The sequence below is a fragment of the Pezoporus flaviventris genome, unplaced genomic scaffold, assembly GCF_033815535.1.
Source record: "Pezoporus flaviventris isolate CSIRO_AGI_PZ_B2104156 unplaced genomic scaffold, CSIRO_AGI_Pfla_v1 ptg000213l, whole genome shotgun sequence".
NCBI classification, from domain to species: Eukaryota; Metazoa; Chordata; class Aves; order Psittaciformes; family Psittacidae; genus Pezoporus; species Pezoporus flaviventris.
This window is the reverse complement of record NW_026892761.1, coordinates 723,494-739,848: the sequence shown is the minus strand read 5'-3', so window position 1 is coordinate 739,848 and position 16,355 is coordinate 723,494. Positions and strand designations below refer to the sequence as shown.

The 16,355-nt window shown below is 63.8% G+C and overlaps 1 protein-coding gene across 2 annotated transcripts; it reads left to right on the top strand.

Moving 5' to 3' along the window:
* Window positions 1-2,986: 2,986 nt before the first annotated feature.
* TGM2 (transglutaminase 2) lies at window positions 2,987-14,648 on the top strand. Of its 2 annotated transcripts, XM_061442081.1 has the most exons (13): window positions 2,987-3,515; window positions 5,188-5,367; window positions 7,373-7,615; window positions 8,700-8,818; window positions 9,409-9,537; window positions 10,015-10,195; window positions 10,984-11,119; window positions 11,216-11,319; window positions 11,420-11,659; window positions 11,770-12,042; window positions 13,078-13,238; window positions 13,445-13,581; window positions 14,157-14,648. In XM_061442081.1, exons 1-13 carry the CDS (start codon window positions 3,506-3,508, stop codon window positions 14,311-14,313), a joined length of 2,070 nt encoding a protein of 689 aa, XP_061298065.1. In that variant the 5' UTR covers window positions 2,987-3,505; the 3' UTR covers window positions 14,314-14,648. The 2 variants fall into 2 exon arrangements, with proteins under 2 accessions (XP_061298065.1, XP_061298066.1); XM_061442082.1 differs by lacking the exons at window positions 2,987-3,515; window positions 5,188-5,367 and having other exon boundaries at window positions 7,474-7,615; window positions 9,291-9,537.
* The last annotated feature ends 1,707 nt before the right edge of the window (window positions 14,649-16,355 follow it).

Sequence of the window (16,355 nt, the reverse complement as noted above, 5' to 3'; positions counted from 1 at the left end):
GCGCTCACCCAGCAGCCCGCGCACGCGATGCACCATGCTGGGAAGCGCAGACCCCTCTGGGTTCCCTCCCACGACACCCACCGGGGCCTGTCCGCAGCCGGGCGGTGGAACCGGCACCACGGGAGCAGGGGAGCTGGGTGGGGTCCAGAAAACTGCTGGGAAATGACACCGGGAGACTGGAATTCAGCTCACGCCAGGTTCAACCCGCTCAGGCTGCCAAGCGCCTTATCCCTGCTCACAGCTCCCCTGGCAGCACCCTCCTGTGCCCAGCAAGGGACAGGCCTCACACCCACCCTGGGGCCACTGGCACTCATCTCCTCTGGTCGCATCACTGCTGCTGCCCGCAGGTACCTTTGCCCTGGGGCTGTGGGATGGGGCTGCCTCATGCCTGGACCAGGGCAGTGGGAAAATCCTGCCCCAGCTCTCAGGAAAGGATTTATCATGAGACCCGGGAGGGGTTTGTGGTTCTCTTGAATAAAAGCACAGACTTGGCCCAAGAACAAGGATGGGGTGTAACAAATTCCTCCTCAGCTCCGCTCAGAAACACCTTGCCCCAGGGCTGTCCCCACAACCTGGTTATTGGCCTCTGCCCCTCTGGGTGATGCTGGTTCAGCTCCTTGGCTCTGGCCATTTCTCAGGAGCAGCCCCTGTTTTGGTGCATGCCGAGTGCCATGAGCCAGTGCCATGAGCCAGCATCTGCCACCACCAGCACATCCCTCCTTGTGAGCAGAGGATGCTGCAACCACGCCAGGACACTTCCACCAGACTGCAGCACGGGAGCACACCGGGCTGCCTGGACCCGGCTGTGGGGCCAGCTGGGAAAGCCATCTGCTTCTCCTTGGAAAAGCCACTCCTCCCATAGGAAAAGCTCCTCGCTCCACGTGCGGTGTCCTCACAGACCCTGTCTGCCACCACTGCCCTCGGTCGGTCCCTCCAGGTACGAGCAGCTCAGGTTTACCCCAGGGCTGTGCAGTATTTTCCATGCTCACAGATCAGAGCTCCTCCAAGCTCCGGTGCGGGAGGGGTCACTGCCACATCCCAGTGCAGGATCCCTGTGGTCAGCCACGAACGCTCCCACCGGCCCCGTCATCATGGGCAGAAATGTCTTTCTCACCCTTTCCCCGGGGTCCCGGCCCAGCCCTGCTGGCCCCATTCCGGATCCATCCCCAGCACCAAGCAGTTCAGGGATGGGATAACGCCGGGGTCCCCACCGAGGACTGCAGGTGCCGAGGGCTGTGTGCAAGGTGAGGAGCAGCCGGGTCCCCCGTCCATGCCCTCGGAGCACTCCGGGGCGGGAGCAGCGCCGGCAGCGGGCGGCTCGGAGCCGGTGACAGGGAAGACTCTGTCCCCGCTGAGCGTTGTTTATCTGCCGGCACAAGAGCCTGAGTCAGGACGTGCGGGCGCTGCCGGCTCCCGGCACACACCCAGCAAAGCAAACACGGGCTCTGCCGAGCGGGGCCGGGGGGGCAAAGCCAGCGCTTTGAAGCGGCTCCAGGACGGGGTGGGTGCGAGGGGAGGCGCAGTCCTCGGCCCGGCACCTTGAGCAAATGAGGTATTTTGGGCATCCAGCAGCACAAACACCCTCTGAATGCAACCCTGTCCTACCGGGGAGAGTAAAAATAGCACCGCCGGTGTGGCTGGCCGTCCGTGGGCAGCATTTCCCAGGGCCTGAGCAGACAGATGCGTCTGCATAGGTAGTGGACACTAAAACTGGGAACAAGGGAGGCTTCCCCTCGCTGAGGTGCTGGGATACCCCCGGGGACAGCCGGGCACTCAGCCCCTGCCTCTCCTGACAGGATGCTGGAGCAGGGACAGACGGTTGTTTGCGCTCTGTGCTTGGCCAGAAAACAACAGAAGTGAGTCCCTGCAGGCTGAGCAGCACCAGCACCTGACTCACATGGTCCCAAACACCCCAACACGCCTCACAGCAACGAACCGCTCCTGCTGCTGATGCGAGTGGGAAGAGCCTCCTCGCAATGGCTCTGCAGCAGCCGGTGCCATTTTGGACCGTGTGCTGCACGTTACCGATTAAACACGTCCCGTCTGGGCCACGAGGCCAAGTGTGCACACCAAGCACATCCAAGTGTCACGCAGGGTAAGGAAGCACGGGCTTGTACAGACAGAGCCAGGCCCTGCACCCTCCAGGGTGAGCCCGAACACAGCAGCACATCACCACAAAGGCTCCTGTACTCGGGAAGCAGCGCTGGGAGCGAGGCCAGCTCGGGGCTGGCAGAACCAGCTGCTGGTGGGGCTGGGGGATCCACGGCCCCCAGCCCTCCCTCGGCCCCGGCAGGGCAGGGGATGCCTGTGCCCCTGGTGCCCAGCACGGTGGAGCAGTGCATGGACAGCTTCTGCATTACCACCAGCTGCCCCAAGCTTGCCCCCAGGGGGGTTTTGCTGCACTGGCTCCAGCCTCCCCCACAGGTGGTGATGCAGGAGCAGCCCCCGGCCATGGCTGCGGCACCGGCATCAGCTCAGCTCCTTCCCAAGAGATGCTGCCCTTCCAGAGCCCCCCTGCCATAACAGGGCAGCACTGCTGCAAAATCAGCCATGTGCCCCCATAGCATGACCCACACCGGGAGTGCCCAGCGCATGGGGCTTCTCTTGGGTGTCTGCTCTCAGCATGCTCAGACCTTGCTGTGACTGCACCCATGGAGGTGTGGGGTCTCTGCCCCTGCTGGGCAGTCCCACACATGTCAGGTCACCCTTGGGGGGCACAGGGAGGGACAGGCCAAGGCAGGCGGTCCCAGGGGGTACCAGTGGTGGTTCCATGGGGCCAGAGACCCGTGGCTGATGCGGGGGGTGAGAGCTGCTGGGGGAAGCATCAGCCCCTGCTCCCCGCTCACCGCCCCACAGCACCGGGCCCTGGAGCAACAGCAAGGTTTGCAGCACGTTTTTCCATCAGTTTCCAGCACACTTCCCTCTGGCCACTGCGTCTTTTAGGGATGCGTTTACGGGAAGAGGGACGCCGCTGCAATCCCGAGCAGCTGTATCCGTGCCAGAAATGGCCGGGTATGGAGATAAGGCACGGAGGGAAGGAAACTTTATAAGGAGAAAACATTCCCCAAGCTCTGGCACCTCGGTGCGAACGGCGCAGCCCCTCTCCTCCCTCCGCTCGTTTTCCCCTCCTCTCCACCGGCAGCGGGTCCAGCCCGGCCCGGGGGCGGCGGCGAGGGGCTGCGCCCTGGGGGGGGGGCAGGAACCGGGCGCTTGGGTGGTTTGAATAGGTGGGACCCACGCACGGCGTTTCCTGGAAACCTTGTTTTCCCTTTCTGCCCTCCGCCGTCCCCGGCCGCGGGGGTGTGCGCGGCCGCCGCGTATAAAGGGAGCGAGCGCCGGGCAGGGCGCGGAGGGGCACCGGGACCAGCGCTGGGAACGCGATCAGCACCGGGACCAGGACTCGCACCAGGATCAGGACCAGCACCAGCACCAGCACCAGCACCAGCACAGGGACTATCACTGAGACCGGGACCGGGATCAACACCAGGAGCAGCACCGGGACACCATGGCCGAAGGTGAGAGGGACGCTCCCCCCTCCTCGCAGGTTTCCCGCAGCCGAGCCCGCTGGCACCTTCAGCCGTGAAGCACTGAACTCCCAGCTGGAGCGAAAGGGGAGAGGGAACGGGACTCAACCGGACAAGCGCGGGTTTGTGCAGGGTCTGCTCCAGTCCCTCCCTCCCCTGCGCAGCTCCAGAGCGCCGGCGGTATTTGCACAATGAACTTCGGTGCTATTTAAAGCTGTCAGTGCTAACGGAGGCGAGGGGGCAGCGGGAGCGGGGACGTGTGCTACGTCCCACCCTGGTTTAAGGAGGGTTTCTGGAGGCTCAGTCAGAAGTAGCGCTGCTGTCCCACAAATACCTCCAGGAGGGCGGGTTTCCGGAGCTGGGGCGAGGGGCAGAGGCACTCCCCGGCCTCCCAGAGCCGCCTCCGAAGCTCCAGGACACGGCTGAGTGACACCGGTGGGCATGCAGCCCTCGGGGGAGACGGCATCGCCCTGCCCCGATGCCCAGCCCTGTCTGGGGTGCCCGGGGCCCCTCTGCCCCCTGCACGCCCGCATCCCGGCACGGATCAGTTTGGGAGGAGGCACCTGCACTTTAAAATCTGCTCTTTGCTGAATCCACTCGGGACGATAACCCTGGGACGAGGAGGAGCCCCGGTTCCGCTCTCTGACCACACTCATTGCAGCGCGCTTGGCTGTCAGTGAGGTTTATGCTCACACAGCTCATGTGCAGTAGTAGCACAGTCCTGCTTCTGCCTACCAAGAGAAGGGAACTCCCTGTGCTATGTCCCTACTCCAGGGTCCCTATGGACCGGCTGGAGGGACCTTGCCCTTATTTATGGCCAGTCCCACTGTCACAGCAGCTCTCACAGTGCAGTGGGGACTGGTGATGGGCCCGGCTGCACACTGCGGGTTCCCCATGCATGGAGAGCTGGAGCAGGGCTTTCATTTAGCTCTGGAACAGTGATGCCAGGGCAGCTGTTTCCATCTGGCAGCGGCCCGAGGAGGGCTCAGGGACCACCACTGCTGGCACCGGGAAGAGCTCAGCCAGGGAAAGCCATGGCTCGGGGGCGATGAGCCGAGCATCGCCCACGGTCAGCACCGAGCTCCCCGTGTGCCCTGCGCTGACCGCTTCTGCTTATCCTGCCGGCAGAGCCTCCCGGGGCCACGGGTCCTGAGCGACAATGAACAGCATCACAGCGCCTGGGGCGGTGGGACGCGGCTGGCAGCCGCTCCGGCGTGCAGGGCTGGGAGGCAGAGAGCTGGGACCGGCAATCAAACACCCTCCTTGCCACCGGATTTACAGCCGGTCTCGCCACTTGGTCAGCGGTAAATAGAGCAGGAACAGCAGTAACAGGGCAGTCACAGGGCACGCTGCCAGAGGGCTATCAGAAGCATCCCTGGCATTTTCCATCTCAGCAGCTCTCATTTGGTTTGGGGGCTTTGCTCCAGTGCAGGATGCTGGGAGCCACAGAGCTGGAACAGCTTGGGCAGCACACGGAGCCCATCCTAGGGGGTGATACTGTGGAGGGCAGCACCGTGGAGCAAGAAATAGAGCCCAGAACTCGGCTGGGAGGGCAGCTCCAAACCCCAGCACCAAGGCCCGAACCCCGGGGTAGGGGGCCATAGCGATCCTGTCTGCCAGCACCGGGCACAGGGAAGATCTGAACCTGCTGCTGCCTTTGCAGATCTGGTGCTGGAGACGTGGGACCTGCAGAGCGAGCGCAACGGGCAGGAGCACCGCACGGCGGAGATGTGCGGGCAGCAGCTGGTGGTGCGGCGCGGGCAGCCCTTCACCATCACCCTGCGCTTCTCGGGCAGGGCCTATGAGGATGGGGTGGACAAACTGGCCTTCAATGTGGAGACAGGTGAGTGGCACCATGCCCCGACCGAGCTGCCCCGGGATCACAGCGCTGCACGGGGGCACCTGCCCCATCTCACAGCCCCTGTCCCCCCATCCCAGCCCAGTGCTGAGCATGGCTTTTGTACCAAGGCAGCTGAAGGGAAGCAATACATACACCAAAAAGCCTCCTCTCCCCGTGGCCAAGCCAGGCGCAAGGCTGCACCACATCTCTCACCCTGCTGAGAAACACCAGCAAAAGCAAATCTTTTCAGGAACAGGATTTTTGCCGAGGGTCTCCTGACACAGCCGCCCCAGCCCCCATCACTCAGACATCCCCAGACCAGTCTGCTCAGGAAACAGAAAATCTGGAGTATGGAAATGTTCCCACTGAGCCCCCCAAGCACCTGGCCTTGCTGCAGCCCCCGAGTGGTGCAAGAGCTGGTACCCAGGAGCAGCATCCAGTGGCTCCCTATGGCCCCACTTTAGGGGCTTCTCCTGCTGCAGCCCCAGTGGCAGCAGTGACATCTGGGACTGCTCCTGTGGCCAGAGCTGGGCACAACCAGCGGGCAGGGGCTTGGCCTCCGCCAGCTCAGGGCACAGGGGAGATGAAACTCTTCCTTGGGCAATAGTTATTTTGGGGCTGCAGCCAGGCCAGAATGCAAAGTGAAACTGCTCCTGGGTTTCCTCGCTCCAGTCCCACCATGGGGTGACAGACATGAACCTGAACCTAAACCAGCAGCTCCCTGTTGCCTCCAGTGCCAGAGCAGCCATGCAGGGCTCTCTGCACTGTGACAAGGTCGTGCTGCATCCCAGGCAGTCCCAAGCTGGTTTTGCAAGTGGGAAGCCCCGTTGTGCAACGGGGGCAAAGGTGCTTTGGCTCTCACACAGGCGCATGGTGCCACACCGGAGGTGATCCCAGCACATCCCATCCAATGCCAGACCCACAGGCCCATCGGGTCAGGGGCTGCCAGGCCTGCCCCCCCCCCCCCCCCCCGCCCCAGACAGTGATGCCACTAAGCCAAGTGCCACCTCCCACAGCAAAGAGAGGAAGGGCTCCGTGCAAGAACAGAGCCCGTATTTCTAAGGCGGTGCTTGAAGAGCCCTGCTCAGGCTCCTGGGGCCCTGCAGGGATGCTGCTGGCTTTGCAGGCAGGGAGGGGGGAGCCAGGGGGAGGAAGAGGAGGAGGAAGAGGCAGGTCTCCATGGCTGCCCATCCCCATGACGGCTCCAGACTGGCCTTTGCTCTAAGGACGGGGTTTGCTCAACTCGGCCTCCCCAGAAGGAGAAACTGTGTCACTCATGAGTTCATCAGTATTTTTGGTGCCTCGCTGGCGCCCGGCCCACGCTGCGGCCAGGGCTGGCAGGGGACCCGCCCCGTGTCTGCCCGGGCGAGGGGAGCAGCAGCGCCGCGGCCCCGGCCGGCTCTGCCCGCGCACCGGCACCGCCGGGAGCCGCGCTTGGCCGGGGCCGGGGCCAGCCCCGGAGCAGGGCTTGGAGCCGGCGGGGCGCAGGTGGCTTGGACGGGCGCAGGGATCGCGCTGTCCTCGGCTCCCTCCAGCGCTGGACACTGATGTAATCCCCACGTCTGCAGCAACGCCTGAGGCGGTGCGCACGGAGCGGGGCCCCTGCCGAGAGCACCCCACGGACGGGCTCGGGGGTTGGGTCCGGGGGTGCGGCAGGAGCGGAGTGCACGGGCACGGGGAGCTGGCAGCTCCCCGCTGAGCACCAGGGGCTGTGCTCTCTGGCCCTGGAGCACCCGTGGGGAGAGGCCCTTGCTCTGTCCCTTCCCAAACAGCAAGGGACACACAAGAGCTTCCCACGGCCGGGCTGCCCGCGCCCCAGTTCCTGACAAACCGAGCAGCAAACGTGCCCGGCTCCAGAGCACACGTCAGGGCAGGCACCACGGGCTGGAGAGGGCACGGCAGTACCATGGGGTGCTTATGGGGTGGGTCCCCTTGTGCAGCACGCATGGTGCGGGGCTCCCAGAGCCCCTGGAGCACCGGGAGAGCTGACCTTGTGCTTTCCTGGCAGGACCCTGCCCCATCGAGACGTCGGGAACCAGGTCCCACTTTGCCATGACCGACTTCCCGGAGGAATCGGGCTGGAGCGCCGTGATGCAGCAGCAGGACGAGGATTCCCTCTCGGTCTCTCTCTGCTCCCCCACCAGTGCCCGCGTTGGCCGCTACAGCCTGACACTGGAGGCCTCCACAGGGTACCAGGGCTCCAGCTACATCCTTGGGGACTTTGTGCTGCTCTTTAACCCCTGGCACCCAGGTGAGGCGTCACCTCCAATGCTGGAGGTTCCCACATGAGCATCCCTGTGCACCTTCCACTGCTGCAGACCAACAGCGCTGCCCTGAGCTCGGGTCCAAGCAGAAACCCGCACTTTGCTTCAACCTCCACGTGGTCCCTGCAGCAGGTCGGGGGCCTTGAGCCCCGTCCCCCACCCCAGGACCCGTGCAGCCCCTTTGCCAGCACCCAAACACGCAACGCCGCATCCCAGCAGCCCCAGGGCCCCGCAGGAACTCACCTCTGCAGTGCTGATGCCAAGCCCTGAGCAGGCGCCGGCAGCAGCTCCTGGGTGGGTGGGCGGATGAAAAGCCTCATTGCCCTAATTGCTCCTAATTGCCCTCACTTGTCCTGGCCCCACCAGCGCCGGGTGGAGCCCCCGCTGTGTGCTCAGGGACCAGCACTGGGTGTTCCCCAGTGTCAGTGACCCGGTGGAACGGGGGCGTCCTGACAGAAGGGCAGCTCAGAGCTGCAGGTTTAAAGGTCCTGGGAAAGAGCCAGCGGGGTTTCCATCTATCCACATCCTTCCTGTGCCCCGGGAGGCCGCCCGGTGCTCCCACCTCTCCCGGCCGGTTTCCTGCATCCCAAACGCTCCGAGCTGGCTCCACAGAGATAAGGGGCTTTAGGAAGCTTCGCTTGCCCAGGGCTGGTGCTGGGGTGCACGTTCTGGGCTTTGTTCTGGAAGCACTTCCAGTAAATGGGGTTTTCCCAGCAGTAACGGCTGTGCTGCGATCCCAAACAGTGCTCCTGGTTCCCATTGCTAACTTCTCCCACCAGGGAGGTTTCCCCCCTGGGAAAAGACCCGACTCCATAAAACAAAAGTGAGGAAAGAAAGCGAAAGAATGGGACAGGAAAGCACAGGCCTGATGACAAGTTCCTGTCCTCAGATCAAACTGGACTGAAATTCTCCAGAAGCGTTTTCAGACGGGAGCATTTCCAGCCCCTGTTGCCTCATTTCCCAACAGCTCCATCCCCAGTCACTGCCCAGCACAGCCCTGGGGGGGATGACCCTGCGCGGGGCCGGGGGGCGCGAGGCAGGGCCCTGTCCCCATCTCTCTCTCCCCCACAGAGGACACGGTTTTCCTGCGGGATGAGGACGAGCGCCGCGAGTACGTCCTGTCCCAGCAGGGGCTCATCTACCAGGGCACCCGCGACTACATCACCTCCACCCCCTGGAACTTCGGCCAGGTGAGCGGGACGGGACCCCCCTGGCCAAGCCCAGCTCCATCCCTGGCACTGCAGAACGTGGGGGCTGGAGCCCCCCAAAGGCAGCGCCCTGGGAGGATCCAGCCCATCCGTGGGACAAGCAAACCGAGATCTTGTTTCCAAGAGGGGCGCGCTGAGTTCAGAGCGGGCAGCGCGAGGGAGCGTCCCTGCAGCTCCTATCGGAGCTGTGCCAGGAGCCGGTGCCCGATAACGCTCCGGGCGCGGTGCCGGCTGCACCGATAAGGCAGCGCCAATGAGGCAGCGCCTGCGCCCCGACTGCAGCCCCCCATTGCTGGGCCCCAGTGCAGGGGAGCCCCGGACACCTCCCTGAGCTCCAGCTGTGCTGTTGGGAGCCAGGGGTGCTCATGGGATCCGTCAGGGAAGGGCCGTGAGTCACCACCATCGGTTTTCCTGGAGGTCAGGTCCATGCCTGATTCCTGCCTGGTGGCTGCAGGAAGCAGGATCCAGCCCCTGGCCTTGGGCTTCGCAGTGGAGCCTCCACCACCGTGGAGGCAGGAGAGCCCCCGTCACCATGGGGACCTCACACACCTTTTCTCCCTGCTCTGCACCAGTTCGAGGATGAGATCTTGTCCATCTGCCTGAAGCTGCTGGACACAAACCCCAAATTCCTGAGGGACCAGAACAAGGATTGCTCCCGCCGCAATGACCCCGCATACATCGGCAGGGTGGTGAGCGCCATGGTGAGTCCCGCCACAGCCTCTCCCTTGCTCTTGCATCCCATAAGTGTGTAAAGCCTTTTAAGAGGAGAGAATCAGCAGAAGTGGGCACACACCACCCAGGGAGCAGCCTCTGCTCCGCACTGGTGGCTGCAGGTGGCAGACACAGCCAGACTCCCGGGCAGGAGGACGTGCCTGTAAAATCCATCCCCACTCAGTGAACCCAGTTCTGGCCTCTCCATCCACCTTCCTATCCCCTGTGCAGCCCCAGCACACTGGGATGCAGGCGGCTGCAGATGAATGCACCACTGCACTCTCTTGTACCATGGCTGCGTGCATCCCAGGGAGCTCTTGCAGGGCTGCAGGATGGGGTGACAGCGTGTGTGAGCTGGGGGGGGGCACGGCTCCCCCCTCACCAGCCGGCTCCTGCCCCTCCATTCCCAGCACCCATCCAGCACTTATCCATCACCATCCACCACAGCCTCCCCTGTCCTGCCGCAGGTGAACTGTAACGACGAGGACCGGGGGGTGCTGGCGGGGCGCTGGGACAACCATTATGAGGATGGGATGAGCCCGATGGCCTGGATCGGGAGCGTGGACATTCTCAAGAGGTGGAACAACTTCGGGTGCCAGCCGGTCAAGTACGGGCAGTGCTGGGTGTTCGCTGCCGTGGCGTGTACCGGTGAGAGCAGATGTTCCACATCTCCCCTTCGCCGCAGGAGGGGGTCCCCGCGTCCCCCGGCCCCTGCCCTCCGCTGTGCTGCAGCAGGCGCGGGCGCGGGTTGCCGTCAGCCTGCAGCGATGCTTTGCAGTTCAGCTCTGGGCTGTCAGGAAACGGAGGGAAAAGAAGATAAGGAGGGCTCTGGCTCTGCAATTAGCGCTGCCTGCGGAGGGGGAGGGCTGGAGGCTCCGCGCGGCGAAGGGAAACGGCTTTAAGGTCAAGTTGCGATAGTGCTGAACCCGCCGAGACAAGGGGATTTCACTGCCGCGGGGCACCGGGCAGGGGCAAAAGGGAAGAAACCCCCCAGGGCTGCTGCTGCCGAGCCGTGCGCACGCACTCGCACGGTTCCACTCCGAGCAAAACGAGCACTCGTGGGGCTGCGCTCGTGTGTGGGCGTTCAGACCTCACAGATACACGAGGCCCTTTCTGGGGGACAGGAACAGCAGAAAGCTGCAGTGGGATTGCCGGGCTCGCAGCCGTCTGCAGCGTCCTCTGCAGTGTTACAACCGCCCCTGGCCCTGGGAGCCCCGCGTGCAGCACGAGGCAGCTGCAGGATGCAGTCAGAGGCCGGAGCGCGCTGCTGCCCGCATGGGGTCCTGCATGACTGGGAACTGGCTCGTCCCAGGGCCTGTCCCGGGAAGCCCCACCGAGGGGGAAAGGGAAGGGCAGGAGCTGTGCAAAGCTGGGGCTCTGTGGGACGGCATCCACGTAACCCCAGGGCCCCACCTCACCCTGCCCTGCTCCCGCAGTCATGCGGTGCCTGGGGGTCCCCACTCGGGTGGTGACCAACTACAACTCAGCCCACGACACCAACGGCAACCTGGTCATCGACCGCTACCTCAACGAGACCGGGGAGGAGGACCGGCGCTCCAGGGACATGATCTGGTGGGACCCCCCTGCCCACCCCCGGGGCAGCATTTGCCCCTTCCCTGGAGCCTGATGGGAGAGGCTGAGACCCCTTTGTCCTGGCTTCCCTTGCAGGAACTTCCACTGCTGGGTGGAGTCCTGGATGGCGCGTCCAGACCTGGCACCCGGCTATGATGGGTGGCAGGCACTGGACCCCACACCGCAGGAGAAGAGCGAAGGTACCGCGTGCACCGTGCAGGTGCTCCCGCCAGCCCCACGCTGCGGGGCTCCCCCCACTGCAACCGCATCGGGTGGTGATGGCGGCTCCGGTCCCCGCAGGGGTTTTCTGCTGTGGGCCGGCTCCCGTCAGAGCCATCAAGGAGGGCGACCTGCGCCTGAAGTACGACGTCCCCTTCATCTTCGCGGAGGTGAACGCGGACGTGGTGTACTGGGTGGTGCAGCGCGACGGGTCGCAGAAGAAGAGCATCCACTCCTTGGTTGTGGGGAAGAACATCAGCACCAAGAGCGTGGGCAGGGACAGCAGGGAGGACATCACCCACACCTACAAGTACCCCGAGGGTACGGGCGGCACTGGGAGATGTTGGGAAAAGGAGTGGGGAAATGAATCCTTACTGCAGCTGCAGCAGGGCCATCCCCTCCCTGGAACCACAGTTTTCTGTGCCCTGCAGGGTCTGAAAAGGAGAGAGAGGTGTTTGCGAAGGCAGAGCACGAGACGAGCTCCCTCAGGGAGGAGGACGAGGGCCTGCACCTCAAGATCAAGCTGTCAGAGGGCGCGAACAACGGCTGCGACTTCGACGTCTTCGCCGTGGTGAGCAACAACACGGCCACGGAGCGCGGCTGCCGGCTCCTGCTGTGCGCTCGCACCGCCAGCTCCCGCGGCGCCGTGGGGCCGCAGTGCGGGATGAAGGACCTGCTCAACCTCAGCCTGGAGCCCCACGCAGGTGAGGGACGTGCCCACGGCCAGGGCAGGGCTGGGGCCGGGCCAGCGACGTTCCCGTGTTCAGCTGCAGCCCCGGGGCACGGGGCAGGGACCCCCAGGCTGCACCTCCGGGGGGTTTCCCACGGGCAGGAGGAGCGGGAATGACCCCGGCTCAGCCCGGTCCCCTCCAGGGGAGCTGCGGGCGCCGTTTCGGTGCCAGGAGGTCGCAGCCGCGCTGGGGCTCTCGGTGGCTCCTCCTTGGGTGGCCCCGGCGCTTCCTTTGCCGCAGTCACGAACCGGTGCAGCCGCCTCCTACCTTGGTTTATGTCAGTTTTCCACTGAGCCCTCAGGGCTTGGAAGGGGATCCGCATCCGCTGCCCGCGATCAGCCCCGCTTCAGCGCGGTGCCAAGATCCTCTTAGCCGGGCCAGTGACAAATGCAGTGCTCAGCGCTCCGTGTTCGCTGAGCTGGATTAAGGGAATAACGAATGTCCCTGCTCCACTAAATCCAACATCACTTTCCCTGAAGCTTGAATCCAAGCCCCTGAGGCCTCTCCCCCCAGCTCCTGCCTTGGAATACAGACCCCAGGAACCCAGACTGCACCCCTTAGGGAGCCCCTGCACCCAGCTGGAGCAGTGCTGGACCCATCCCTCTCCATGCAGCCTCAGTTGATGCTGAGCACTTCACATCCTGCCCTGGGAATGTTGGGATTCGCTTCCAGCAGTCACAGCATCCCCAGGGCCCTGCCCCAGGCTCTGCAGCTGCCTCCAGCTGCCTTCCCCCTGCACCCAACAGCCCCGTCCCCAAAGGGCTTTGGGGTAAACACTGCTCAGGGCTGAGCGCAGGAGGCTGCCAGGGAATGGGGCTGCCCACACCGGCTGCGAAGGGCTGGAGAAGCCCCTGGGCTGCCCTCCCCATGGTGCCCCTGCCCCACAGTTCTGCAGGGACCCAGCTCCACCACGACCTGGCGAGGCACATGGAGAAGCTCCTGAGGAGCCCTGAGCACCCCACTGCAGGGCCATGGGTGAGCCCTGACCCCGCTCTGCTTCCCCTCCAGAGAGGAGCGTGCCCCTGCGCATCCTGTACGAGAAGTACGGGGAGAGCCTGACCCAGGACAACCTCATCAAGGTGGTGGCTCTCCTGACCGAGTACCAGACCGGCAACGTCATCGTGGCCATCAGGGATGTCTACATCAAGAACCCGGAGATCAAGATCAGGGTAAGGACACAGGTGGCTTTTGGGGGAGGATTTTTCCTGATGGGGCTGGGCCCAGTGACCAGAGCCCTGGGGCTGGTGCAGCAGGGCCCGCATCCGCAGGGACCTGCATGTGCAGGGGCCCGGCTCAGCCGCACCAGGCTCAGGGCAGGGGGAGCCCCGCAGCCCCCAACCATGGCGGTGCTGGCTCCAACCCCTCCTGCCTGCAGATCTTAGGGGAGCCGATGCAGAACAGGAAGCTGGTGGCCGAGGTCAGCCTGGTGAACCCCCTCGCAGCGCCCCTGCACAACTGCGTGTTCGTGGTGGAGGGCGCCGGGCTCACCAACGGGCAGCGGATCAAGGAGCTGTGAGAGCTTCTCCTTCCCACCGGCAATGGGGGCGGGTGGATTTCTGTGCCCAGAGCCCTCCCCGGAGGGCAGCCCTGGGGCCTGGCTCTGCTATGGGACAGTGGGAGCTGCAGCTGCGCTGGTCCCTGAGGGATGTGGGGGCTCAGAGCAGCTCTGCTGGGGAGGGCCTTGGCCGCACCATGGGGAGCTCGGCTTCCCAGCAATGAAGGCATAGGGAGGGTGATGGGGCACAGGGAGGGTGATGGGGGTACAGGGAGGGTGATGGGGCACAGGGAGGGTGATGGGGGCGCAGGGAGGGTGATGGAGCACAGGGAGGGTGATGGAGCACAGGGAGGGTGATGGAGCACAGGGAGGGTGATGGGGGTGCAGGGAGGGTGATGGAGCACAGGGAGGGTGATGGGGGTACAGGGAGGGTGATGGAGCACAGGGAGGGTGATGGGGGCGCAGGGAGGGTGATGGAGCACAGGGAGGGTGATGGAGCACAGGGAGGGTGATGGAGCACAGGGAGGGTGACGGGGGTGCAGGGAGGGTGACGGGGCACCCCACTGACCCCTGTCCATTCCGCTGACCCCAGCGAGGAGCCCGTGGAGCCGCAGGAGGAGGCCAGGTTCCGGGTGGATTTCGTGCCCCCCCAGGCGGGGCTGCACAAGCTGATGGTGGACTTCGAGAGCGACAAACTGATGGGGGTCAAGGGCTACCGCAACGTTATCATTGCGCCCCAGCCCAAGTGAGCGGCCCCAGGGCACCCGCTGCAGAGACCCTGCACCCCCAGCCCGGGGCTCGCCGGCCCCCAGCTCGCTTTAGCTCAAGCCGGTCCCAGCGGTGGGAGGACGGACGATGGCCAAAGCCCAGCCCAAAGCCACGGCTCTGGGTGCTGCAGGAGAGGGGAACCGGGGGCACCAGCCTGGGCGCAGCAGAGACCCCCGAGCCAGCCCCTTCCTTCTCCTCCTGCAGCACCAAGAGCCCCGGCCGCAGGGCGGATCTCATAAACCAAAGAGCAGAACAGCCCTCTCCAGCACTGATGGCACCTCTGTGTGCTCACACGTGCCGTTGCAATCCTCTGAATGCAGTCGGTACAGAAAGATTGTACACTGTGAGCACAAAGCTGTTTATATGCTACATACATAACAGAGCTATTTATAGCTCTAGGAATATATACTGCATATAACCTACTGCATAGGTAAAGCAAGGTATTGGCTTCAATAACCGTTCCTGTCGCTGCAGCCATTGTGCAGTGAGGGATGGGACGTTACCTTGACATGAGTTAACTGTGCAAGCACTGAATAAAAACTCTATTTTTCACTTTTAAAGGCAGACCTGGCTCTTCCTGAGCACCCCCTCGATCAGAGGCACCAGCAGCTCCTCACCCAGCACCCAGAACCACACAGAACCACAGAATGATTTGGGTTGGAAGGGACCTTAAAGCTCCTCCAGCTCCAGCCCCTGCCACGGGCAGGGACCCCTTCCACTGGAGCAGCTTGCTCCAAGCCCCTGTGTCCAACCTGGCTTTGAGCACTGCCAGGGATGGGGCAGCCACAGCTTCTCTGGGCACCCTGTGCCAGCGCCTCAGCACCCTCACAGGGAAGAGCTTCTGCCTGAGAGCTCACCTCAGTCTGCCCTCGGGCAGCCCCAGCGCACAGAGAGCCTCGAGGGGCAGCGGGACCCGAAGGAGTTAAGAGCTCAGCCCCAGCACGGGGCCGTGCTGCACAGCCCCACGGTGCAGAGCATTTGTCACCCAGCTCTGCTGAGCCAGGCTCCACGCTGCTCGATGCCTGGTTAAAAATAACCCCAGCTCTGCGGCTCGGAGCTGGGCCCTGCTAAAATAAACATCAGCACAGCTCTTTCTGAAGGTCGCTCCCATCCATCTGAGCTCGGCACAGCACGGCTGCCCTGGCCAGGAACCGGCTCCTGACAGCAGCCAAATGCTGCTGCCATAGCCTGGCACTGGGCTCTGGCTCCCTGGGGCTGGCGTCTCCCCCATTATCCAGGATCCAGCACCCTTCCATACCATTTGCAGAGCATAATGAACCACTCGGCGCCCCTCTAGCAAGTCCACATCAGACAGGTGCCTGCCTCACACACCTTCTCCATCATCCTCTAAGGACTGCGAGAACAGTGTGGCCAGTCCTGCAGCACAGGCACCTTCACAGGGACATCTTCCCTGCACGCATCCTGCAGCACCCAGTGCTGCCCTGCACCGCCTCCCTGAGGCGCTCTGACGCTTTTGCTGTACCAGAGATAAATTACGAATTGAACATTTACAGCACCCATTGCACGGAACAATTTCCAGTCCAGCATTAGCCCAAGTGCCAAGGTGATGTGTTTATGTGTCAGGGAGACGTCCTTAACACCCATCAGCTCGCTGGAGATGCTGACTTCAGGAGCTCATTTCAGACTTGAGGACCTTTAGCTTACCTTCTGTGATGGATCGACACTGGAGCAAACTCCATAAATCAGAGCACACGGGAGCGGGATGCGGCGGGACTTTGACATCCCATTGCCTCTGCACAGCCCCGAGAACATGGACGTTTTACACCCACTGAACACCTGAGGCACCGGGAGACAAAGCACGCAGTAACACCCCGCTGGCAGAGCTCCCATGGGAAGCCATCCCCCTTTTCCAGGACCACAGGAGACACCACAGACATGCATATCCCGGTGTGCCCATCCAGCAGTTACAGCTCCAAGATCCCACCCAGGCCGGCCCAGACCCTCACACAGCCCCAGGAGGGACCAGCACCACTGCTGGGCTGTCCTGGCTCTGCTGCTCCGC